The sequence below is a fragment of the Ovis aries genome, chromosome 13 (assembly GCF_016772045.2).
Source record: "Ovis aries strain OAR_USU_Benz2616 breed Rambouillet chromosome 13, ARS-UI_Ramb_v3.0, whole genome shotgun sequence".
NCBI lineage: Eukaryota > Metazoa > Chordata > Mammalia > Artiodactyla > Bovidae > Ovis > Ovis aries.
The window spans coordinates 53150828-53175618 of record NC_056066.1 but is presented as its reverse complement, the minus strand read 5'-3'; the positions used below and the strand labels follow the sequence as shown (position 1 = coordinate 53175618).

The window sequence follows — 24791 nt, the reverse complement described above, 5'->3', positions numbered from 1 at the left end:
TTCAGTGCCGGGAGCCAACGTGAGGAATCCCACCGTGACAAGGTCATGAGGAAGGAAGCCTGGCAAAACGCAAGGACGTGATCAGGCTTCAGGGGTTCCCCCTGGAATTTCCTGAGCATCCCTCACCCCCAAGACCAGTCTGCTTTACTGTGTTATGCTTTCCACCTACTCTTCTGATATTAACAGGGGCTGTCCCCCACCACCTTTTCTGGAAAAGAAAAAAATTAATTTAGAGCTTTTAGATAATAAATCTCCTGGGCATAATATGAGTGTTTCAATCCAAAAACCCCTCTGATGGCTTTCTAGCCTGCCTGCAGGACTCGTACAGCTGTGCATATAATTGTTTGAGGCCTCCCGACTGCGGGAGGCATAGGAAGCTTAAAACATCCTAGGAATGTAGGGGCTTCCGAGGAGTCAAAATCATTAGAATAAGACTGATTAAAGGTTTCATTTGTTGAGCCAATACTTGCTGCCAAATTTTCATATCCTTTATTTTTAGATATAGTTGGTATATAGAAAAACAGGTAGTAGACCTGGTATTAGCAATATTAGATCTTTGAGTTAAGTACTTTCTTTGTTATAACCCACTACACCTTTGTTCTACAGGAATGAAACTTTATTTAGTACTTTGAGGGTGATGCAGAGTAAAGAAAAAACACTTCTAGGGAAAAGGACTTTTCTGGTTGATAGACAGTTATCCAGGAAGAGAGCCATAAAAACGTTATCAGGCCTCTTGGCCGGAAGATAATGGGAGGGTATGCAAAAGAAAGCCTTGTCTCAATGAGGGTCAGGACTGCTGCCCCTGCATAACTCTGCATATTCCATTATTTCTTTATGTACAACTTGGGGTATATAAGCTGATTTTGAAAGTGGAGTCTTTGGAGTCTTGCACTGATGCTGGGCTTCCCCATGTCGTTCTTTTCTTCCCTTTTTCGGCTGAATTCCCATCTGGAGCGAGGAGGCTCACCACGTCTACTTACTTGTCCCGGCTTCTAAGATCCGTAAGAGAGAGAGCCCAAGGCGGGGCACTCTCCGATATTCAAACGGACGCCGGTGGCCTAACGTAGATGGTGCAAGTTCCTTGTCTGGAACTTTAGTGGCTTTCCATGTAAACCAAGTTATTCAGCCTCCTTTTCTCAGCCTAAATTTCCTACTATACCATTTCTTCCTAATCTAATCTTATATTTCTATATTAATAAATAAATTAGTTTCTCCTTGCCAATGCCGTCCTCGCGTCGAATTCCCTGGATCCACCAGGGCTGGACCCCGGCATTTCAGTTCAATCACTCAGTCATGTCCGACTCTTTGTGACCCCATGAATCGCAGCACGTCAGGCCTCCCTGTCCATCACCAACTCCCGGAGGTCACTCAAACTCACGTCCATCAAGTCGGTGATGACATCCAGCCATCTCATCCTCTGTCATCCCCTTCTCTTCCTGCCCCAAATCCCTCCCAGCATCAGAGTCTTTTCCAATGAGTCAGCTCTTTGCATTAGGTGGCCAAAGTACTGGACTTTCAGCTTTAGCATCATTCCCTCCAAAGAAATCCCAGGGTTGATCTCCCTTAGGATGGACTGGTTGGATCTCCTTGCAGTCCAAGGGACTCTCAAGAGTCTTCTCCAACACCACAGTTCAGAAGCATCAATTCTTCGGCGCTCAGCTTTCTTCACAGTCCAACTCTCACATCCATACATGACTACTGGAAAAACCATAGCCTTGACTAGACGGACCTTTGTTGCTTTTGAATATGCTATCTAAGTTGGTCATAGCTTTCCTTCCAAGGAGTAAGCATCTTTTAATTTCATGGTTGCAATCAAGGGTACTAATTCCATGCATGAATGGAGAGCCCTCATAAAGTAATCACATTCCAAATGTGCCAGTTTGTAACAGGATCACCTTGGACAATAGTATTCTAAAATGTGAGGTTTGAGGGGACAAAAACATTCAGAATATGCATATATATACATACACACACATACATATGTATCTCCAATGCTTTATATATTTGTTGCTCAAATTGTTCCATTGTTGACCATTAGTACCTCTTTTCATTGGTTCTGAGCCCCTTTGACAAACTCCAATCAATGACAATTTTGCTTTTCTGTATTCTTTTGGTTTTTAAATTCCTTGCTTTCTGAAGAATATTGAATTGATTATAGGATTTCTGAACACAAGAAGAGAGATTAGCCTTTGATGAAAGGACTTTAAAACACAAGATCCAGGTGACTGACTTAGGTAATTTTTATTTTGAAATCATTATCTAGTAAAAACTAATTCAATCATTTATTAAATTAAATATTAACAGCCTAGTATGTTGCAGTCACTGTTTTGGCAACTGAGGATTCAAAGTCACTTCTCATTAGAACTGACTTTCTGTTTGAGGAAGAAACATTACATTTTGCATGGTGCATGAATTTCAGTTTAGTTGAATAGCACCAATCCCCCAACACACAGTTCAGTTCAGTTCAGTTGTTGCTCAGTCATGTCCGACTCTTTGCGACCCCATGAATTGCAGCACGCCAGGCCTTACTGTCCATCACCATCTCCCGGAGTTCACTCAGACTCACGTCCATCGAGTCTGTGATGCCATCCAGCCATCTCATCCTCGGTCGTCCCCTTCTCCTCCTGCCCCCAATCCCTCCCAGCATCAGAGTCTTTTCCAATGTGTCAACTCTTCGCATGAGGTGGCCAAAGTACTGAAGCTTCAGCTTTAGCATCATTCCTTCCAAAGAAATCCCAGGGTTGATCTCCCTTAGGATGGACTGGTTGGATCTCCTTGCAGTCCAAGGGACTCTCAAGAGTCTTCTCCAACACCACAGTTCAAAAGCATCAATTCTCTGGCACTCAGCCTTGTTCACAGCCCAACTCTCAGATCCATACATGACAGTTCAGATGTCATTTACCACAAGAAATTTGCTGTGAGCAATTGCATAAAGTACAGCTTTGCTGCTAACTGTCCTGCAGACCACAAATCACTATGTGCTAATAGATGCTCATTGTGATCTGTATCCATCATGTCCTTTCTTCAAGTTACTGGCCACTGTTACTCTGTTTAGGCAGAAACACTAAAATATGTACTTTTGTTGTCTCCCTCATCTGATGATAAATCTACATGACATTTACAAAAAAAAATCGTAGAAAGGAATTGGCAGCAAAAATGAAAAGTGCAATGAAGAGATGACAAATGATGCTGAAACTTATGTTCAAACTGAAAATTAATGGATTACAGAAGAAATAGCTGATCATGGGAGTAGTAACTTTATACTGTTAGAAAAATTTCAGATGTGCAGCGAGAAGAACTTAGCGAAGGCCCGCTGACCACATAAATGAGGAAGCTGGTGGTGAGGGGCCAAGAGTGAAAAGATCCCAGAGGGAGTGAGAGCAGCAAATTAAAGAAAGTCTCGTAAAGATTTCACAACACTGAGAGTACAAGGCATATCATGTCTGAAACTGATCCAAACATAGCAAGGAGCTTGGTAATTCATCACGTCATAAAAAGATACTCTTTTTAAAAAATTTAATTAATTAATTTTACTTTACATATTGTATTGGTTTTGCCATACATTGACTTGAATCATTGTAAATTATACAAAAAGGAGACGTCAAGCACTGTTGAAACACTTTGGATAAGTTTTTATAAAGAAGTTTTATTAACGCTCAGTGTTTCTAATTTGTCAAACTATATATTATTGGATTTACTTTTAAAAAATGTCTCCATATATTTAAAGATGAGAGTAAGGTAGTTTTTAAGGTTTTGAAAGTAAATTTTAAAGATCATAGAATAATCATTATTTTTCCCATTGATTACTGAGATCATTGTCCAGGATTCAGCATACATAGTCATTTTTATGGTTCTTCTCTATGATGCACAGTTAGCACTTCCTACATCAGATGGTAAAAAGTTCTCAGGAAAAAACCAATCAGGTGAAGAGGCATGGAATGCCAGGGTGAAATGGAATTGATATTTTGTACGGGGTGGTGTATGAAAGGTGCCTTTGATAAAGTGGCATTTGAGCAGAGGCTTGTAGGAAGAGAGAATGAACCATGCAGGTATGTGAGGGAAGGGAGCAGAGGAGCAACCAGATTTGACTGACATTTCCAGAGAATCACTGCGCCTGAAACAGGAAAACCAGTTAGAGACCATAGCAATGGTTCAGGAAGAGATAATGATGTCTGGGATCACAGAGTAGAGATGCGCATAAGAATGGGCAGATTCTTACCCACTGGAAAGAGCTCTGTGGTGTGCTAGAGGAGGCTTGGACTGATGAAAGCTGATATTTACATTTTGAGGAATTTTGCAAGCTAATTATTGATTTTGCTAACTTGAAATTAACCACATTGGGAGTATTTACACCAAAAATTGTACTATCAATCAAGCTTTTTTTTTTTTAAAGTCAACTATTAAAGATTTACCATCTCACCACTGGACATAACCATTTTGAATATTGTCTATAAAAGAAAGATATGACTCCAGGTTCCTGGACATGGTATATTTTATGAGCAACAGGGTTGAGAAGGATGCACAGTAATAGAAAAACTCCTCTTCCCATCGCAGAGAGAAGAGGGGACACTACTTTCCAGAATTGACAAGTAGGCCATTTAGACAATGGACAAGGAGAGTAATTTCTCTTAAACAAAGATGAGGAATATTTGTACTGAAGAGGAACTAGAGAACCTCTGAGGATCAGGAGTTAGGTGAAAGCAGGAATCCAGAACAGAGTAACTCCTCAGTACAGGGTCCATTAATGTGTAGTCATGCAAGTCAGAGGTGATGGATGAGAGATAACCTGTCTGCGTAGATCTAGTTCTCACATTTCTGGGAGATGTCCTGAGTCAGTGCCCAGAGCTACTTCCCATGATCCCTGCTCAAGATCACGTATGAAGACCCAGCTCAAGGGACACAAAGGACTGTGGGAAGGAGCTCAGGAGCAGGTATGCAGGTCTGCATGGAGGGGAGGCATATGGAACATACCAGCTGGGTCATTCTCTTAGGCTGGGCCCCTCAAGGAGGGAAGGAAGCAGTAGAGGCTGCGGTGGCACCTAGTAGGGAGGAAGGAGGGAGGTGAAAACATGTTGATCCTTAATTATCTGCTCATCAATCAAAAATCTTCCCTGCATGCTTCCCACATGCCCAGGTGTTCTCCTCCTGGATGCCTGTCCTAGGAGGATGGGTAGCCCCTGAGATAGGACTGTGTCCCCTTGGACTCCTCCCCTCTTCCCCAGGTCCTGCTACCCACTCTCCAGCCCTTCCACTCCATCACACACAGAATCAGAGCAAGACACCCCTCAGAACAGCTGATCAAGGACTTCTCAACTTTACCCTAAAACATGGATTCCTTTTGCCTCCAAATAAATGCCGTAGAGTTCAAGGGATCTAGAAATGTGCTCCACTCAGCTTCCCCTCATATAGCACCTTCTCGCTACTTCCTCCAGAGAACTGCTAAGACTATGAAAACCCCAAGTCCAACTCACATCCTCCAGGACTTCACACACCCCCTGGGAGTTGGGAATCTCTTAGAGGGAAACAGGATACTCCCGAGGGTATTGAGAGAGGTGTGTCACCTCTTAACTCCATGTGGGCTCTGACCCTGTGTGGCCTGCAGGTGGCCCCCTTGATGACCTTGTGTCTTCAAGGACAGATCTTGTCCTGCCATCCCTCCCACCCCAACTTACAGTCAGGCTCAATGCTTCCTGTGGACAAAGATGACAGACACACTGACCAGCAGCAGCAGCTTGGGGCTGACGAGGAGAACTGCCAGGAGAATCTCTGGGCCTGGCAATCAGGGGACAAGAGGAATGATTAGAGGGATCACACAGGAGCCATTCTCAGTGGTCTCACTTACTCTACCTGAGGCTATGTAGGCCCATCCCCACTCTGAGCCGTTGACTGCGTCCTGTTCTGGGCTCAGCTCAAGGCAGAAATCAGAGTAAAAAGGTCATTCATTCATTCTTACTCACTGTCTACCAGACTGCAAGTGTCCTCTTTCTTATACAGAAAATGCCAGAAGTAAAAATAACTGTGAGACAAGGGAAAATTCAACAGATCCTAGGGCACAATATCTCACTAGGTTGCAATCCCATCCTCAGCCAGCCACCTGGAAAACTGCAGGAGAAAGAGACAAGACAGATAGAAGAGGAACCCAGAGTTACTTCAACATACCGCAAGTGATATTAAATTTGCCTAAATTTGAAAATACTGGAAAAGTGTCCTACAGAGCAGTGCACAGATCATAGGAAGGGGATTCAATTTATGCTTGATTGAAAAGGGTCGACACAGAATCTCCAGAATGTGTGCATATATTACTACATACGTCACAAGGGATGATCCGTAGCGATCAAGTCAAGAACCTTGAGATGGCACATTATCTTGGGTTTTCCAAGTAGAGCCCATGTGATCACCAAGATTCTTATAAGTAAAAGACGGAGGCAGGACAATTGGAAAAGGAGATGTGATGTCAGAAGCAGAGGTCAGAGTGATGTGGGGCCGTTTGCCAAGGACTGTGGGCACCTCTGGGAGCTGAAAATGGCAGGGAAATGGACTCTCCCCTACAGCCTTCAGAAGGGACTTCAGAAGGAGTGCTCTGTAGGAGAACTCTAGTCTACAATAGCTGGCCTGTTGTAGATTTCTGCGTGCTGCAACTGTATGAGGGCTTCCCAGGCGGCACTATGGTAAAGAACCTGCCTGTCAATGCAGGAGATGTAAAAGATCTCCTTGGTCAGGAAGATCCCCTGGAGGAGGGCATGGCAATCCACTCTAGTATTCTTGCCTGGAGAATCCCATGGACAGAGGAGCCTGGTGGGCCACACTCCATAGGGTTGCAAAGAATCAGCACAACTGAAGTGACTTAACACACACACATTAAATCACTAAACATGGTAGTTACTTACAGTGACTATCGGAACTTAATTCAAGGAGAGATGTGAATAAATGGGCAAGAAAGAAAGAAAGTGAAGTCGCCCAGTTGTGTCTGACTCTTTGCGACCCCATGGACTGTAGCCTACCACGCTCCTCAGTCCATTTTCCAGACAAGAGTACTGGAGATTTCCCAGGCAAGAGTACTGGAGTGGGTTACCATTTCCTTCTCCAGAGGATCGTCACAACCCAGGGATTGAACCTGGGTCTCCTGCATTGTAGGCAGATGCTTTACCATCTGAGCCACCAGGGAAGTCAATAAAAAAAGAAAAGGACAGGAATAAGTTAAAATATACAACATCTGGGGAGAAGAGACGAAAAGGAGTAAAAAGTGTAATTTGGCAATTGAGTGGTGAAGGGAAAAAGAAAAAAGTAGGGGGAGGTATTTAGGTTCCTGAAAGACAAAATAGAACCAAGAAATTAGAGGACTCAGAACCTTTCTCCCTCTATAAAAACCAACCAACCAACCCACCCAAAACTCCATTAACTTATTGGATTATTATGTACTGAGAGACGAGAGGTCCATCAGGCTGGAAACACACCAATTCTAAAAACACCCCAATTTCAAGGAAACGAGCAATAAGATGTGCATGCTCATAGGAGACCAACTTGAGCAGCAGCAGGATCACACGGGCATCTTACACTTGGCTCAAGCCTCACAACCTGGATGTCCCTGGAAACATTTCCAGACTTGAGACCCACAGGACCGAGAAATGCCAGCCCTGGCCTGAGCCCCAGCAGGAGACGGAAGTATTTCCAAGGTGCTCCAGGCAAGATGGAGTGGATTCTTCTCTCCTGCTCACCCAGGTCAGTACAACTTGAACCCTAGAAATAACACAAGGGAAAAGCATAGGAGAACTCTGAGGTGGAAGAGGAGACAGACTTAGAGACCCCGGTACTGGAGAAGTAACCTAGCGGTCAGGCACCCAGGCCCACTCTCCTAACTCCCCAGCAAAGAGGAGACCCTGGTGTGGCACCAGAAAAAATGTCTAAACCAATAATCCTAGTTCCTTACTCAAGAAACAAGAAAAGAAGGACCAAAGTAAACCCAGAGCAAGCAGAGGGAAGGAAATCATAAAGACGAAAAATCAGTGAAATTGAAAACAGAGAAACAATAAAGAAAATAACTGAAAGTTTCTTTTTAAAGACCAATAAAGTTGAAAAACTTCCAGTATAACAGAGAAAGAAAAAGGAAGAATGACACATTTCTACTATCAGAAATGAAACAGAGGACATCACTACAGACTCTGCAGATATCAAAAGTATAATAAGGGAATACTATGAAGATTGTTGGGAGAAATATCAATAACCTCAGATATGCAGATGACAACACCCTTATGGCAGAAAGTGAAGAGGAACTAAAAAGCCTCTTGATGAAAGTGAAAGTGGAGAGTGAAAAAGTTGGCTTAAAGCTCAACATTCAGAAAATGAAGATCATGGCATCTGGTCCCATCACTTCATGGGAAATAGATGGGGAAACAGTGGAAACAGTGCCAGACTTTATTTTTTGGGGCTCCAAAATCACTGCAGATGAAAGACGCTTACTCCTTGGAAGGGAAGTTATGACCAACCTACATAGCATCTTCAAAAGCAGAGACATTATTTTGCCAACAAAGGTCTGTTTAGTCAAGGCTATGGTTTTTCCAGTGGTCATGTATGGATGTGAGAGTTGGACTGTGAAGAAGGCTGAGTGCCGAAGAATTGATGCTTTTGAACTGTGGTGTTGGAGAAGACTCTTGAGAGTCCCTTGGACTGCAAGGAGATCCAACCAGTCCGTTCTGAAGGAGATCAGCCCTGGGATTTCTTTGGAAGGAATGATGCTAAAGCTGAAAGTCCAGTACTTTGGCCTCATGCGAAGAGTTGACTCATTGGAAAAGACTCTGATGCTGGGAGGGATTAGGGGCAGGAGGAGAAGGGGATGACCGAGGATGAGATGGCTGGATGGCATCACGGACTCAATGGATGTGAGTCTGAGTGAACTCCGGGAGTTGATGATGGACAGGGAGGCCTGGTGTGCTGCAATTCATGGGGTCGCAAAGAGTCGGACACGACTGAGCGACTGAACTGAACTGAACTGATGAACAGCTATAAGGAGAAACTTGACAGCATAGACAACATGGACCAAATACTTCCAAAAGCAAAAGCTATCACAGTTCACATAATATGAAATGAATACTTTAAATAGCCCTTAACAATTCTGATACATTTTCAAATTAAAAAAGAAATAAAGATCCTCAAGGGCCAGATGGTGTCACAGGAAAATTTGACCATGCATTTATAGATGAATTAAAAGGCATTTTTGGAGAACAAAAACAATGATAAAAGATATACTTAGAAAATTTGAATGTATACTGCACTCTAAATGATATTAGGGGATTATTTGGAGAAGGCAATGGCACCCCACTCCAGCACTCTTGCCTGGAAAATCCCATGGATGGAGGAGCCTGGTGGGCAGCAGTCCATGGTGTCACTAGGAGTCGGACACGACTGAGTGACTTTCACTTTCACTTTTCACTTTCATACATTGGAGAAAGAAATGGCAACCCACTCCCGTGTTCTTCCCTGGAGAATCCCAGGGACGGGGGAGCCTGGAGGGCTGCCGTCTCTGGGGTTACACAGAGTTGGACACGACTGAAGCGAAAGGGGACAGCAGGCATTTCCCTTTCTGGGACTGCAGTGAGGTTTAAATCAGGCATTTCTTCTGTGCGTATAACACAAGATAGTTTACAAAACTAAACACAGGTCTATCTTGAACCCAAACTTTGTATTCAGAGCTGTCCCTTCAGGTGTCTGTGAATTTACTCCATAATTTCCATTCTTTCCATTAATATTCCAGTAGGAATAATGTGCTGATTCCAGAGTCTCAAAGTAAGAGGGCAATGAGATGTTTTTCTGAATATGGGTTTTTCTCTTGGGTTAGTTTTGGGTTGAAAACAAAGATCACTGAGTGCTGAGCAGCCAAAGGTGGTTAATTTCCTAATGGTTCTTAAATCAGAAGAAACATAGACACAGGCCTCAGAAGCAGGCAGAAGTATCTCCTGTGTCCTGAAAAAGTACACAAATCAGCCAATAAAAGTGAGGGTGATTTCTCCTGTGTAGGGTGCTGGAGGGTGTCTCCAAATTGCTCATTATCACCCAACATCTCCTGTAAAAGTTCGCAGACAGCAAATGTTACAGATATTTTCATTTTTAAGCATTTAACTTTCTTCCTAAATTTCATCAAACATTTGAGGACGCAGTGAGGAGACGTTACTTGAATATGTTGAGTCATAAAAACAACAGCATCCTGGATGCCTCCAAAGGGAGAAGATGCTGTGAAACTTATTGAAAGTTTCTTCAGAGCATAAAGATGGGCTGATTTCTCTAGGACCCTCAGCTATTTAACCCTTGCATTAGTACTGAGGGGGAGGGCTGAGAGCGGCTCCACTGACGGGACAAGGCTCAGGGAGGAAGCAGCTGACCAAGGACACTCGTCAAGGAATGTTCAGAGATCATCTCAGCAGGACTGATTGATTTTAATAGCTTTGTTCTCTATCTTTGAGCTTCAGTGTTTGATTCCATACAACGTGGACAATAGCTCCCCCTGGTAAGATAAGTGAGGATGTTTGTAAACCACAGAGCCTGCATATAATAGGTGCTTAATCAATAGCACCTATGATTGTTATCGTAACATCTGCGTGTGTACGTGCGTGCTTAGTCGCTCCAGTCATGACCAACTCTAACCCACACCATTCAGGACTTCCTAGACCGTTTCCAGTCATCATGGACCCCTGAAAGGTAGTATGATTATCACCATTTTGCAGACGGGGAAACTGAGGACTAGAGGGAACTGTGAGACGCTCCCAGGACTGCACAGGTGGGAGGCCAGCACCATCGCTCCCTGAGGAGCTGTCCTTTCACCAGGTCATTCTGCCCTCAGGACACTCTGCAAAGGTTGTGTGATTATCCTTTCTACAGGTGAAGGAGAGGATGCCCAGCATAGGGAACTGGGTCTCAGCCTTGAAATAAGACCTCAATCGGGGAATTCCGTATGCTGTGCTGATTTAGACAGAGCATCTCAAATCCTTCCAACTCTCCTAAAAGGAGACCATGAGGATTACCATTTTATAGATGAGAAAACTGAGGGGAGAGGAATGAAGGGACTGTTTCCTCAGTACCACTCCACTCTGTCCCAGGAGTATTTCCTGCCACCTCCAAAGTTTCATATCCATCAGCAGAGCAAGTGCCCACCTTCAGGAGCCTCCACACTGACCACCACCCTTCCCTTTTCCCTCAGATTCCTGACTTCCAGCGATTACAGGGAGGAGAGACCTCTAAGGGCCAAGAGCTGGGGGCCCTGTAGCAACAAGGAAAGACATGGGCTCCTGACACCCAAGTCTAGACTAGGAACTCTTGCTCACGCAGGGCCCTCATTACCCTCTAGGGAACACCTCCCACTCCTCATCCTCAGTCTGCAGAGCCAGGAATGGGCGTGTCTGGTGCTGCTGGGTTTGCAGTGGCCCCTCTGGACTCTGTCCACACTCACCTTCCGGACCTGCTCCGCAGGAAAGCCTAGTGAAGGGCAACATCACAACAACGGGCAGAATAAAAGATTCCTGATGCTGCTACGTGTGCTGAGCCCTGACTTTTAGGAATATTTCAGCACGTCATGAGGCACTGCAGCGTTTATCTAATCTGGTTTGTAAAGCTAGCTGTGCTTCCCGCACGAGACTTCTCAAAAATGCTTATTGCTGAAGGAGAGAAAAATACAAGAGTTAACAGGAGAGTTTCCTCCACACTTTGACAGGCACAGCAGGGGGTGCAGATAGCAGAGCTGTGAGTCAAGGTGCTTGGGCTTCAACCCTGGCTCCCCTACCTGCCCACCAGCCAGGTCCCCTCTCTGAGCCTCAGTGTCCTCATCTGTAAAGGGAAAACAGATGAGCCCCTCCCCAGACACTGCTTATAAGAAGTAAACACCATGAAGAAGATTCAGCACCTGACCGGCTGCTGCTCCTCCCCTCCCTTCTTTCTCATCTAGGGGATTATCTGGGCAGGCGGCCTGGGGAACAGGATGAGCAGTCCTGGAAGCCAGCAGATCTGAGAGGTGGGGAGCCACTTACTAGCTGTATTCAGACTTAGCAGGAGACCCACCATCTGGGAAGTTTAGTAATACCTTCAAAATCAGGATAAAGCCACCTGCCCTGCTGATGTCTGGAGGTTTGGAGAGATTCATCTGCTGCCATGACTAGGAGGAAATTAGGCAATATCATCACACAAATTAAAATCCACATGCTCTCTGATCTAGCAGTGCCACTTCCAGTGGGTGTTCCTCCTTTGAGGAGAGGGACGCATGAAAAGTTGTCTCTTCAGCACTGTTTCAGTAGCCCAAGGTTAGGAACAACTTAGTGTCCATCAGCAGTACAGTAAATGATGCTGTCTCCATATGCTGAGTATTAAGTGACTGTTGAAGCATAGGCCAGCTCTAGGTGCTGATACGGAATGAGGGATTTGAGATCACGTGGCTGGAAGTAGGGAGAGTTTTCCAGTCACCTCAGGCTCAGGGTCTGAATGTGAGGGGCTTTCTGCACCTTTGGGAAACAGTGCCTGTTCCATGATTAATTCAAGGAGCTTTTATTCTGCAGCTTCTCTGTGCCAGATTCTTCCATGAAACGAGTTCCAGTGCTGGCACAGGAAGGAGACTGACCTTGAATTGTACTGGGCTCTTGATGGATTCCCCTCGCTGACCATGTGGTTGTGGTCTGGGCCCCTGTCACCTCTTTGCCTCAGGCCCCCATCGATACATGTGGGCTTGGGAGGATGGTAGAATCTAAAGGTACTTCCTCCACTGACAGTCCAGGATTCAGGAGTTAGAAAGAGGATCCAGGATCTTTGTCAGAACACTCTAAATGAGCACCTTTGCTACCTCATTGGGGCTCCTCCTAAGTCACCCACAAGGGGAACCTATTCCCTGGGGAGGGACATTCTGAGATGACCCAGCTCTGCTGGGAGCCTTCAGTGACTGTGTGTCAGTCCCCGAATCACAGGAGGGTTTTCTCAACAGATTCCCAGGAAACACCCAACCTCTAGGCCTCTCCTCCAAGCAGGGCCATCAGAGTAAACACTGAGCTGGTGCCATTGGAATTTCTTCTCAGTGTAGCATTCTGAAGAGAAAATAAGGAAACACACTTTCCCCTCCCTGCCTTGGATGGATTTCTCCTCTTTAGGAGGGAAGAGGACACAAGCTTCATGGGAGAAAAGCCCCGTCTGTTTTGTTCACTGCTTATTCCACAGCATCCAGAGCAGGGTCTGGCGCACAGTAGGTGCTCAGTAACTGCTGAATGAGGAGAAGACTCTGCGACACTGAGGGGAGCACTCTCTGGAAGTGGGAGGTGATACCTGGCCTGTGGCAGGGCGAGTCACTCAGACTCTCAGTTCCCTCATCCCTGGAACCAAAGCCTGGACAAGATGGAGAGGACTATGGGCTGTAGAGCCAGGCAGACTGGCCTCCTGCCTTTCCCGACCTTTACCAGCCACAGGGCCTTGAGCAAATAGCACGACCCCAACAGGCTTCAACTTCCCTGATCTGTAGAAGAGAGTGAAATTATACTATGTCCAGATCATGAATAAGCACCCACTGTTGCACCTGATTTTTCTTTTTCCCCAAAAGAGTGGAGGGCGTTCCTATTGACATATTATCATAGTCCAGGGGACAAAGGCCGTACTCACCACTCACAGTGAGATGAGTGCCTGGTCCAGACTTAAACTCCACGTCGCCCTGTTCTCTTTTCCGGAACTTCACACAGTGGTAGACACCAGTGTCTGCTGGGGTGATGTTCCTGATATGGATGGAAAAGTCCATGTTGTTTCTCTTTGTGGCATCTGCAACATTTGTTACTCTGGGGAGAGGGCTTCTTTTGGACTGTAGATAACTCCTGACCTGGCCCAGTTCCTCTGAACCACAAGATGGGCCCCACAGGGCTCAGGGAGGTCACGGTACAGTGCAGAGTGGCCGTCTCTCCTGCTGCAACTGACACTGACCTCTCAGGCTGAATCTCCTGCAGCTCTTCCTTAACCTGCTGCTCCTGGAAGAAAACACAAAGTAGTTATTTGTCCATCCTTATGTGATCCTATGTGTTTTCTTCAGTATGTATCAGCAACAGGTTTTATTGACTTAGTGCACCATGAGCCAGCCTTGAACTCAGCTCGTTGCATGTACATCGCATGTGACCTATACCATGAGCCTGTAATGTGAGGCACTAACACAAGAGAGTAACTGAGGCACAGAGGGGTCAAATGATGTGGCAGAGAATGGGATTGAGTACTTGAGCCCTCTTTGGATGTGTCTGCTGCTGCTGCTAAGTCGCTTCAGTCGTGTCCGACTCTGTGTGACCCCATAGACGGCAGCCCACCAGGCTCCCCGTCCCTGGGATTCTCCAGGCAAGAATGCTGGAGTGGGTTGCCATTTCCTTCTCCAATGCATGAAAGTGAAAAGTGAAAGGGAAGTCGCTCAGTCGTGCTACACCAAATATTTCTGGCTCTTCTTGTGGCCTCATGTCACACTTCTGACCTTTGCATTAACTGGAACCACATGTCTTTTTTAGACCACTGAGTTGTGAGAAGTGATGGATGTATTTTGTAGGCTATTTATTTAATGAGAAAAATTTTATGAAACAACTTCTTTCTTCCCCAGAGATCCACATTCTCATGCTGGGGTTGACTCCAACAACCTGGTTACATAAGTGACAGTGATGAGCAGAGCTCCCAATACAAAATGCACATTTAGTTCAAGAAGAAAGTAAAACATTGTTTGAAGTCCCTGGGATTTTATCCCAATGACATGAACGAGTGAGTGAAAGTTGCTCAGTCATGTCTGACTCTTTGCAACCCCATGGAATAGTTCATGGAATTCTCCAGGCCATAATACTGGAGTGGGTAGCTGTTCCCTTCTCCAGGGATCTTCCCAACACAGGGATTGAACGCAAGCCTCCCACATTGCATGCAGATTCTTTACCAGCCGAGCCACCAGGGAAGCCCTCCAATGACATAGTCATGTTAAATTAGTTACCTTAGGCTACTGTAATAAACTGACAAAAATTTAGTGTCTTAAAATGATAATTCTGGATGTCAAAGGACCAAAAATGGTATTACTGGACTAAAATCAAGGAGTCAGCTGGGTTACATTCCTGGAGGCTGTGATCATTGCCTCTCCAAATTCTTGAGATTGTCTACACTCCTTTCTTCATGGTTTCCATCTTCTTATGACTCGAGAAGCGCTTCCATTGTCATTTGTCCTTCTCTAACTTTGTATTTCCTGTCTCCTTCTTACCAGATTATATTAGGCTCACACTGATAATCTAGGATATTCTCCCCATAGCAAGAGTCTTAACTTAATTCACTTTTACAAACTCTCTTTTGCCACATAAAATAGTCATAGATGAGTATTAGGACCTGGATCACTTTGGGGAACACTATTCTTGTTTGTTTACTTGATTTATAACTTTTAAAAACTGATGTGGGTTAGGGTTAGCTTCCTTGATGCATCAGTGGTAAAGAATCCGCTGGCCAAGCAGAAGATGCAGGATTGATCCCTGGCTGGGGAAAATACCCTGGAGAAGGAAATGGCAATTCACTTCAGTATTCTTATCTGGGAAACCCGATGGACATAGGAGCCTGGCAGGCTACAGTCCATGGGGTTGCAAAAGGAGTCAGACGTGACTTAGTAACTAAACAACAACTGTTGATTTACAATGTTGTGTTGATTTCTGCTGTACAGAAAATGACTCAGTTATACATATATATATATTGTTTTTTAAATATATTCTTTTCCATTTTGGTGTATCACAGGATGCTGAATACAGCTCTCCATGCTATATAGAAGGACCTTGTTGTTTATCCATACCATACATAATATCTTATAATCCCCTATGCTCTCCCCCTGGCAACCACAAGTCTGTTTTCTACATCAGCAAGTCAGTTGCTGTTTCACAGGTAGGTTCTCATTTGTGTCATTTTCTTTTTCTGGCATGGCTTTTTGGATACTAGTTCCCCAACAAGGGTCAAACCTGGGCCGTCTACAGTGAAAACTCAAGAGTCCTTGCCACTGGACCACCAGGGAATTCCCGTATCATCTTTTAGATTCCACATATAAGTTATAAGGTATTTGTCTCTCTCTTTCTAATTTAGTTCATTTATTATGATAATCTCCATTCCCTTTTTCAAGGGATCTTCCTGACCCAGGGATTGAACCTGGATCTCCTGCATTGCAGGCAGATTCTTTATCATCTGAACCACCAGGGAAGCCCATGATAATCTCTAGTTGGTCTATGTTGCTTCAAATGGCATTATTTCATTTTTTGTGTGGGTTTGAGTAGCATTTCATTGTATACACGTACCACACTTCTTTATCCATTCAACTGTTGATGGACTTCAGTGTTGTGGCTGTATCTTAGATATTGTGGATAGGGCTGCTTTGAGCATATGGATGCATGTATCTTTATGGATTAGAGTTTTGTCTGGATATATGCCTAGGAGTGGGATCACTGAATAATATGGTAATTCTATTTTTATTTTACTGAAGAAACTTCATATGTTTTCCATAGTGATTGTACCAACTTCCATTTCCACCAGCAGTGTAGGAGGATCCCTTTTCTCCACATCCTCTCCAGTATTTATTATTTGTAGAACTTTTAATGATGACCATTCTGACTAGTGTGAGGCGGAACCTCATTGTAGTTTTGATTTGCGTTTCTCTAATAATTAGTGAATGTCTTTTCCTATACCTATTAGCCATCCTTATTTCTTTGGAAAAATGTTTACTTATATTTTCTGCTCATTTTTCAATTAGGTGTTTTGTTATTTTGTTGTTGAGTTACATGAATTGTTATGTATTTTGGAAATTAAGCCCTTGTCAGTCACATCATTTGCAAATATTTTCTCCCATTCCGTATGTTGTCTTTTTGTTTTGTTTATAATTTCTTTTGCTGTGCAAAAGTTTATAGTTTGATCAGGTCCCACTTTATTTTTGTTTTCACTTGTATTGCCTTGGGGGACTGACATAAGAAAACATTGCTACAATTTATGTCAATGGATGCTTTGCCTATGATCTGTTCTAGGACTTTTGTGATGCCATGTTTAATACTTGAGGCTTTAAGACATTTGGGTTTATTTTTGTGCATGGTGAGAGGGTGTGTTCTAATTTTATTGACTTACATGCAACTGTCCAGCTTTCTCAATGCCATTTTCTGAAGAAACTATCTTTTCCCCATTGTATATTGCCTCCTTTGTCAAAGTTTAATTGAATGTAGACTCATAGGTTTATTTCTGGGCTCTCTATTCTGCTCCATTTATCCATGTGTCTATTTTTGTGCGAATACCATACTGTTTTGATTACTGTAGCTTTGTATCATAGTGTCTGACGTCTGGGAGGGTTATACTTCCTGCTTAGTTCATCCTGTTTGGCTGCTGAATTCTGTCAAATGCTTTTTTGCACCTATTGAGATGATCATGTGGCTTTTGTGTTTTCCTTTATGATGTGGTGTATCACACTGGTTTATTTGCATATGTTGAATCATTCTTGTGAACTTGGGATGTATCTCATTTGGTTTTAGTATATGATCTCTTTTATGTGTCACTGCATTTGGTTTTCTAATATTTTGTTGAGAATTTTTTCATTGATATCTATCAAAAATATTGGCTTATAATTTTCTTTTTGATGGTGTCTTTGTCTGGGTTTTGTATCAGAGTGATGTTGGCTTCATAGAACGTCTTTGGAAGTGTTCCCTCCTCTTAACATTTTGGAAGAGTTTGAGAATTATTAATAAAAGTTCATCTTTGTATGCTTGGTTGGCTTTACCTGAGAAGCCATCTTGTCCTATACTTTTATTTGTAAGGAGTTTTTCTTTCTTTAGATTAAAAATACATATTTATTTTTATGTATTTTTTGGCTACAGTGGGTCTTTGTTGCTGCATGCTGGCTTTCTCTAGCTGTGGCAAGTGGGCTACTCTTCCTTGTAGTATGTGGGCTCCTCATTGTGCTGGCTTCTCTTGCTGTGGAGTGCAGGCTCTAGGCATGTGGGCTGCCATAGCTGCAACACATGGCCTCAGTATTACAGCTTACAAGTTCTAGAGTCCTGATTCAGTAGTTGTGATATGCAGGCTTACTTGCTCTTAGAAGTGGGATCTTCCTGGACTAGGGATGGAACCAGTGTCCCTTGCATTGCAAGGAGGATTCTTAACCACTGGAGCACCAAAGAAATCCCCAGGAGTTTTTAAATTACAGATTCTATTTCACTTCTAGTGATTGGTCCATTCAAATTATCTATTTCTTCTTGGTTCAAATTTGGTGGACTGTATGTCCATATCTTCTAGGTTGTCAAATTTGTTGGCATATAATTCATAGGATTATGAATTCATAGGATTCTCTTATGTTCTACACATATACACATAAGATATATAAATATGTGTGTGTATATATATATATATATATAACTGATACTGCAGTATCGGTTGTTATGTTTCCTTTTCCATTGTTTATTTTGTTTATTTGGGTTCTCCTTTTTCTTCTTGGTGAGTCTGGCCAGAGGTCTGTCAATCTTATTTACTCTTTCAAAGAATTGGCTCTTGGTTTTATAGATTTCTTCCATAGTTTCTTTAATTTCTATTTTATTTATGTCCTCTCTGATCTTTATTATTCTTTTGCTTCTGTTGACTTTAGATTTTGTTTGTTCCTTTTTTTCTAATTCTATTAGGTTAGGTAGGTTAGATTTCTAACTTGAGATTTTTCTTCTTCTTTTTTTTTTTAATGAAGGCCTGTGATACTTTTCTCTTAAGAACTGCTTTTGCAACATTCCATAGAGTTTGTGTGGTTGTGTTTTCATTATCATTTGTCTTAAGGTATTTCTAACAGAAGCAGAAGATATTAAGAAGAGGTGGCAAGAATACACAGAAGAACTGTTCCAAAAAGATCTTCACGACCCAGATAATCATAATGGTGTGATCACTCACCTAGAGCCAGATATCCTGGAATGTGAAGTCAAGTGGGCCTTAGAAAGCATCACTACGACCAAAGCTAGTGGAGGTGATGGAATTCCAGTTGAGCTATTTCAAATCCTGAAAGATGATGCTGTGAAAGTGCTGCACTCCATATGCCAGCAAATTTGGAAAACTCAGCAGTGGCCACAGGACTGGAAAAGGTCAGTTTCATTCCAATCCCAAAGAAAGGCAATGCCAAAGAATGCTCAAACTACCACACAATTGCACTCATCTCACATGCTAGAAAAGTAATGCTCAAAATTCTCCAAGCCAGGCTTCAGCAATACGTGAACCGTGAACTTCCAGATTTTCAAGCTGGTTTTAGGAAAGGCAGAGGAACCAGAGATCAAATTGCCAACATCTGCTGGATCATGGAAAAAGCAAGAGAGTTCCAGAAAAACATCTATTTCTGCTATATTGACCATATCAAAGCCTTTGACTGTGTGGATAACAGTTAACTGTGGAAAATCCTGAAAGAGATGGGAATACCAGACCACCTGACCTGCCTCTTAAGAAACCTATATGCAGGTCAAGAAGCAACAGTTAGAATTGGACATGGAACAACAGATTGGTTCCAAATAGGAAAAGGAGTACATCAAGGCTGTATATTGTCACCCTGCTTATTTAACTTATTTGCAGAGTACATCATGAGAAACGCTGGGCTGGAAGAAGCACAAGCTAGAATCAAGATTGCCGGGAGAAATCTCAATAACCTCAGATATGCAGATGACACCACCCTTATGGCAGAAAGTGAAGAACTAAAGAGCCTCTTGATGAAAGAGAAAGAGAGTGGAAAAGTTGGCTTAAAACTCAACATTCAGAAAGCTAAGATCATGGTATATGGTCCCATCACTTCATGGGAAATAGATGGGGAAACAGTTGGAAACAGTGGCTGACTTCATTTTTCTGGGCTCAGAATCACTGCAGATGGTGATTGCAGCCATGAAATTAAAAGACGCTTACTCCTTGGAAGGAAAGTTATGACCAACCTAGATAGCATATTAAAAAGCAGAGACATTACTTTGCCAACAAATGTCTGTCTAGTCAAGGCTATGGTTTTTCCTGTGGTCATGTATGGATGTGAGAGTTGGACTATAAATAAAGCTGACTGCTGAAGAATTAATGCTTTTGAACTGTGGTATTGGAGAAGACTCTTGAGAGTCCCTTGGACTGCAAGGAGATCCAACCAGTCCATTCTAAAGGAGATCAGTCCTATGTGTTCATCGGAAGGACTGATGCTGAAGCTGAAACTCCAGTATTTTGGCCACCTGATGCGAAGAGCTGACTCACTTGAAAAGACCCTGATGCTGGAAAAGATTGAGGGCAGAAGGAGAAGGGGATAACAGAGGATGAGATGGTTGGATGGCATCACCGACATGGGTGATGGACATGAGTTTGGGTAGACTCCGGGAGTTGGTGATGGACAGGGAGGCCTGGTGTGCTGCAGTTCATGGGGTCGCAAACAGTTGGACACGACTGAGTGAACTGAACTAAAGTGAAAGTGAAAGTGAAGTCATTCTGTCGTGTCCGACTCTTTGCGACCCCATGGACTGTAGCCTACCAGGCTCCTCCCTCCATGGGATTTTCCAGGCAAGAGTGCTGGAGTGGATTGCCATTTCCTTCTCCAGGGGATTTTCCCGACCCAGGAATCGAACCCAGGTCTCCCGCATTGCAGGCAGATGCTTTACCGTCTGAGTCACCAGGGAAGCCCGAACTGAACTAAGGTATTTTTAAATTTTCTCTTTGATTTCATCATTGATCCATTGGTTTTTAGTAGCATGTCATTTGCTCTCCATGTAATTGTTTTTTCTCATTTCTTTTTTTGTGGTTGATTTCTAGATTCATGCCATGTAGTCAGAAAAATTACTTGAGATAGTTTCTATACTCTTAAATTTGTTAGGTCTTGTTTTGTGCCCCAATATGTGGTCAGTCTGAGAAAATGCTCCATGAATACTTACAAAGAATGTGTGCTCTGCTTTTGGAAGGATATAATGTCCTGAAAATGTCAATTAGTCTAACTGTTCTTTTATATAATTTAGGATCTCTGTTGCTTTATTGCTTTTCTCTCTAGAAAATCTGCCCATTGATGTGAGTGGGGTGGAAAGTCTCCTACTATTCATGTCAATTTCTACCCTTGTATCTGATACTATTTGTTTTATGTATTTGGGTGCTCCTATATTTAGGTGCATATATGTTGATAAAATTCTCTTCTTATATTGATTCTTTTATCATTTTATAGTGTCCTTTTTACCTTTGTGGCCTTTGTTAAAATCCAGTTTGTCTGATATGTGTATTGCAACCCCCACTTTCTTCTCATTTCTACTTACATGAAATATTTTTTTCCATTCATTCACTTTCAATTTATGTGAGCCCTTTGCCCTAAATTGGTTCTCTTGTATGCAGCATATTGTAGGCTCTTATTTTTTAAATGTAATCTGTCAGTCTGTGTCTTTTGATTGGACCATTTAGTCCACTGACATATAAGGTAAGTATTGATAGATGAGTATATATTTGTTGCCATTTTAAGTTTTTCTTTCCAATTGATTTTATATTTCTTCTTTCTCTTTTTCTTTCACTTTTTTCCTTTGTGGTTTTATGATTTTCTTTTGTATTATACTTACATTCTCTTCTTTTTGTTTTGCCTGAATCTATTGTGTGTTTTAAATTTGTGGTTACCCTGTTTTATAAGTATGTCAATCTCTCCTATAACTATTTGTTTAAAAAAAAAAATAAAAAAAAGAGGGGGGGGGGGGGGGGGGGGAGGGAGGGAGGAAGGAAGGAAGAACTCATGTCCATTGAGTTGGTGATGCTATACAATCATCTTGTCCTCTGTTACTCCCTTCTCCTCATGCCCTCAATGTTTTCCACCATCAGGGCTTTGTCAGAGAATCAGCTCTTCAGATCAGGTGGCCAAATATTGGAGCTTCAGCATCAGTCCTTCCCGTGAATATCCAGGGTTGATTTCCTTTAGGATTGATGGCTTTGATTTCCTTGCTGTCCAAGGGACCCCAAGAGTCTTCTCAGACCCCAGAACCAAAGTTCAAAAATATCAATTCTTCCGTGCTCAGCCTTCTTTATGGTCCAACTCTCACATCTGTACATAACTATTGGAAAAACCATAGCTTTGACTATGTGGATCTTTATCAGCAAAGTGATATCTCTGCTTTTTAACACTCTGTTGAGGTTTGTCATAGCTTTTCTTCCAAAGAGCAGGTGTCTTTTAATTTCATGGCTGCAGTCACAGTCCGCGGTGATTTTGGAGCCCAAGAAAATAAAGTCTGTCAGTGTTTCCATTCCCCCCCCCCACCCATCTATTTGCCATGAACTGATGGGACCAGATGCCATGATCTTAGTTTTTTGAATGTTGAATTTTAAGCCAGTTTTTTCATTCTCCTCTTTCACCTTTATCAAGAGGTTCTTTAGTTCATCTTAACTTTCTGAGGTTATTGACATGTTTTGATTCCAGAAATCTCTATTCCAGCTTGTGATTTATCCAACCTGGCATTTCACATGATGTCGCAAAGACTTGGACATGACTGAGTGATTTTCACTTTCACTTTTCACTCTGCATTAAGTTCAGTAAGCCGTGCGATGATATATAGTCTTGACGTACTCCTTTCCCAATTTTGAACCATTCTGTTGTTCCATGTCTTGTTCTAACTGCTGCTTCTGAACCTGCAAACAGGTTTCCATTTATAATGTAATATTGCCCAGCCATAAAAATGAAATTTTGCCATTTGCAGCAAAATAGATGGACTTGGAAGGCATTATGCTAAATGAAATAAATAAGACAGAGAAAGACAAATAGTGTATGATACAACTTAGATGTGGAAAATAAAAAATACAACAAACTAGTTAATATAACAATAAAGAGACAGACTCAAAGATATAGAGGGCAAACTAGTGGGAACAAAGAAAGGAAGAGGTAAATATAGGCTAAGGGGTAAAGAGGTACAAATTATTACATATGAAATAAGCTACAAGGATATATTGTACTATACCAGGAATACAACCAATATTTTATAATAACAATAAATGGAGTATAACTTTAAAAAATTGTGAATCTCTATATTTTACACTTGTAGTTTACAAATTATTTTATAGCAACTATACTTCAATATAAAGGAAATAGCCCAAAATTCCATCAATAGATGAATAGATAAATTAAATGTGATATATATATATATATATATATGTATATAATATTTCAGTCCTAAAAAGCAAAACATTTTGACATATACATCATGGCATGGATGAACCTTAAAAATACACTCAGTGAAATAAGCCAGATAAAAAAGGACAAGTAGATGATTCCACTTATGGTACACAGAATAGGCAAATTCACAGAATAGATGTTTCCAGTGGTTGCAGGGAAAAAGAAATGGGGAGTTACAGTTTAATGAATAGATTTTCTGCTACAGATGTTGAAAAAGTTCTGGCAGTATGTACTGGTAGTGCTTCACAACACTGTGAAGGTCCTTAGTGCCACTTTGCATCCTTTAAAGTAGTTAAAGTGGTAAATTTTATGTTTTTTATATTTCACTGCAAAAAAAAAAAAAAAAAAAGAGAGAGATCTGAAACACGGTGATTGCCCCAAGCTTTTCAACTGAACTAAATGGTTCAAGGAAAAATTAAATGTGTGATTCTACACTTGATCTTAGCCGAAAGGCCAAGAAGTGATAAATGTGTGATTCTAAATGTTGATACATTTGAGGAAACTACAAGTGAATAGGAAGGTAGAACCATGGGGACAAGCAAGCAAGGAAACAGCAAACTCCAAAATCATGTTTTGGAAAGAACTGCAGGTGGCTGACTACATTTGGACAATGAGTTACAAGTTAAAGGGACACGAGTCACCATGGGGCCAATTATTTTATTACATGTGCAAGTTTACCAGATTGATTTCGCTGCCTCCTCAACTACCCAGTTTCTGGAGATACAGAGAAATACAAACATATTCATTATCTGGAATGTTCTATTAAACAGGCAAGGGTCTAATTACAGGGGTATAAATCAGAGGAGCAGGCTGTTGTGCCACAAACAAATTCTGTGTTCTTTTCTGTTTCTTCCCTATTCCTTAAGCAGAAAATGTGTGGTTCATCTTTGCAGAGTGTGAGCTGGTAACCCACTCACTTCAGTTCAATTCAGTCATTCAGTCATGTCCTACTCTTTGTGATTCCATGGACTGCAGCATGCCAAGCTTCCCTGTCCATCACAAACTCCAGGAGCTTGCTCAAACTCATGTCCATCGACTCAATGATGCCATCTAACCATCTCATCCTCTGTCATCCCCTTCTCCTCCTGCCTTCAATCTTTCCCAGCATCAGGGTCTTTTCCAGTGAGTCAGTTCTTCGCATCAGGTGGCCAAAGTTTTGAGTTTCAGCTTCAGCATCCGTCCTTCCAATGAATATTCAGGACTGATTTCCTTTAGGATGGACTGGTTTGTCTCCTTGCTGCAAGGGACTCTCAAGAGTTTTCTCCAACACCACTGTTCAAGAGCTTCAGTTCTTCTGTGCTCAACTTTCATTATGGTCCAACTCTCACATCCATATATGACTACTGGAGCTTTGACTATACGGACCTAAGCACTATTTGTAACCAATCACGCCTCTTAATGAGGGTGCATGCTATTACAGGGTAAGTACTGTGATGTACCAACATCATCAAATGGTTTAGGTTTTTAAGTCTAGACAAGATTGAGGTTAAGGAAGTTGAACTGTTAAGACAAAAATTGGAAGAAATAGGAAAGAACATTGGAGGGAGGAATGGAAGGAGAGGAGGAGGGGGAAGAGAACAAGGGTCAGGAGCCAAAGAATTAAAAAAAAATACTCTACAATTTGTGAATCAATAATTATCCTATTTACATCTCT

At 42.3% G+C, this 24791-nt stretch overlaps 1 protein-coding gene across 2 annotated transcripts in view; it reads right to left on the bottom strand.

Annotated features, from left to right (window-relative positions):
* LOC101105937 (tyrosine-protein phosphatase non-receptor type substrate 1-like) overlaps window positions 1-13772 on the bottom strand; it is a 77761-nt gene extending 63989 nt beyond the window's left edge. For both annotated transcript variants that reach the window (XM_060396905.1, XM_060396904.1), the window contains exon 1: window positions 13618-13772. In XM_060396905.1, the coding sequence (XP_060252888.1) occupies window positions 13618-13750 (133 nt within the window). In that variant the 5' untranslated portion in view covers window positions 13751-13772. The remainder of the gene's footprint in view (window positions 1-13617) is intronic.
* Between the last annotated feature and the right edge of the window lie 11019 nt (window positions 13773-24791).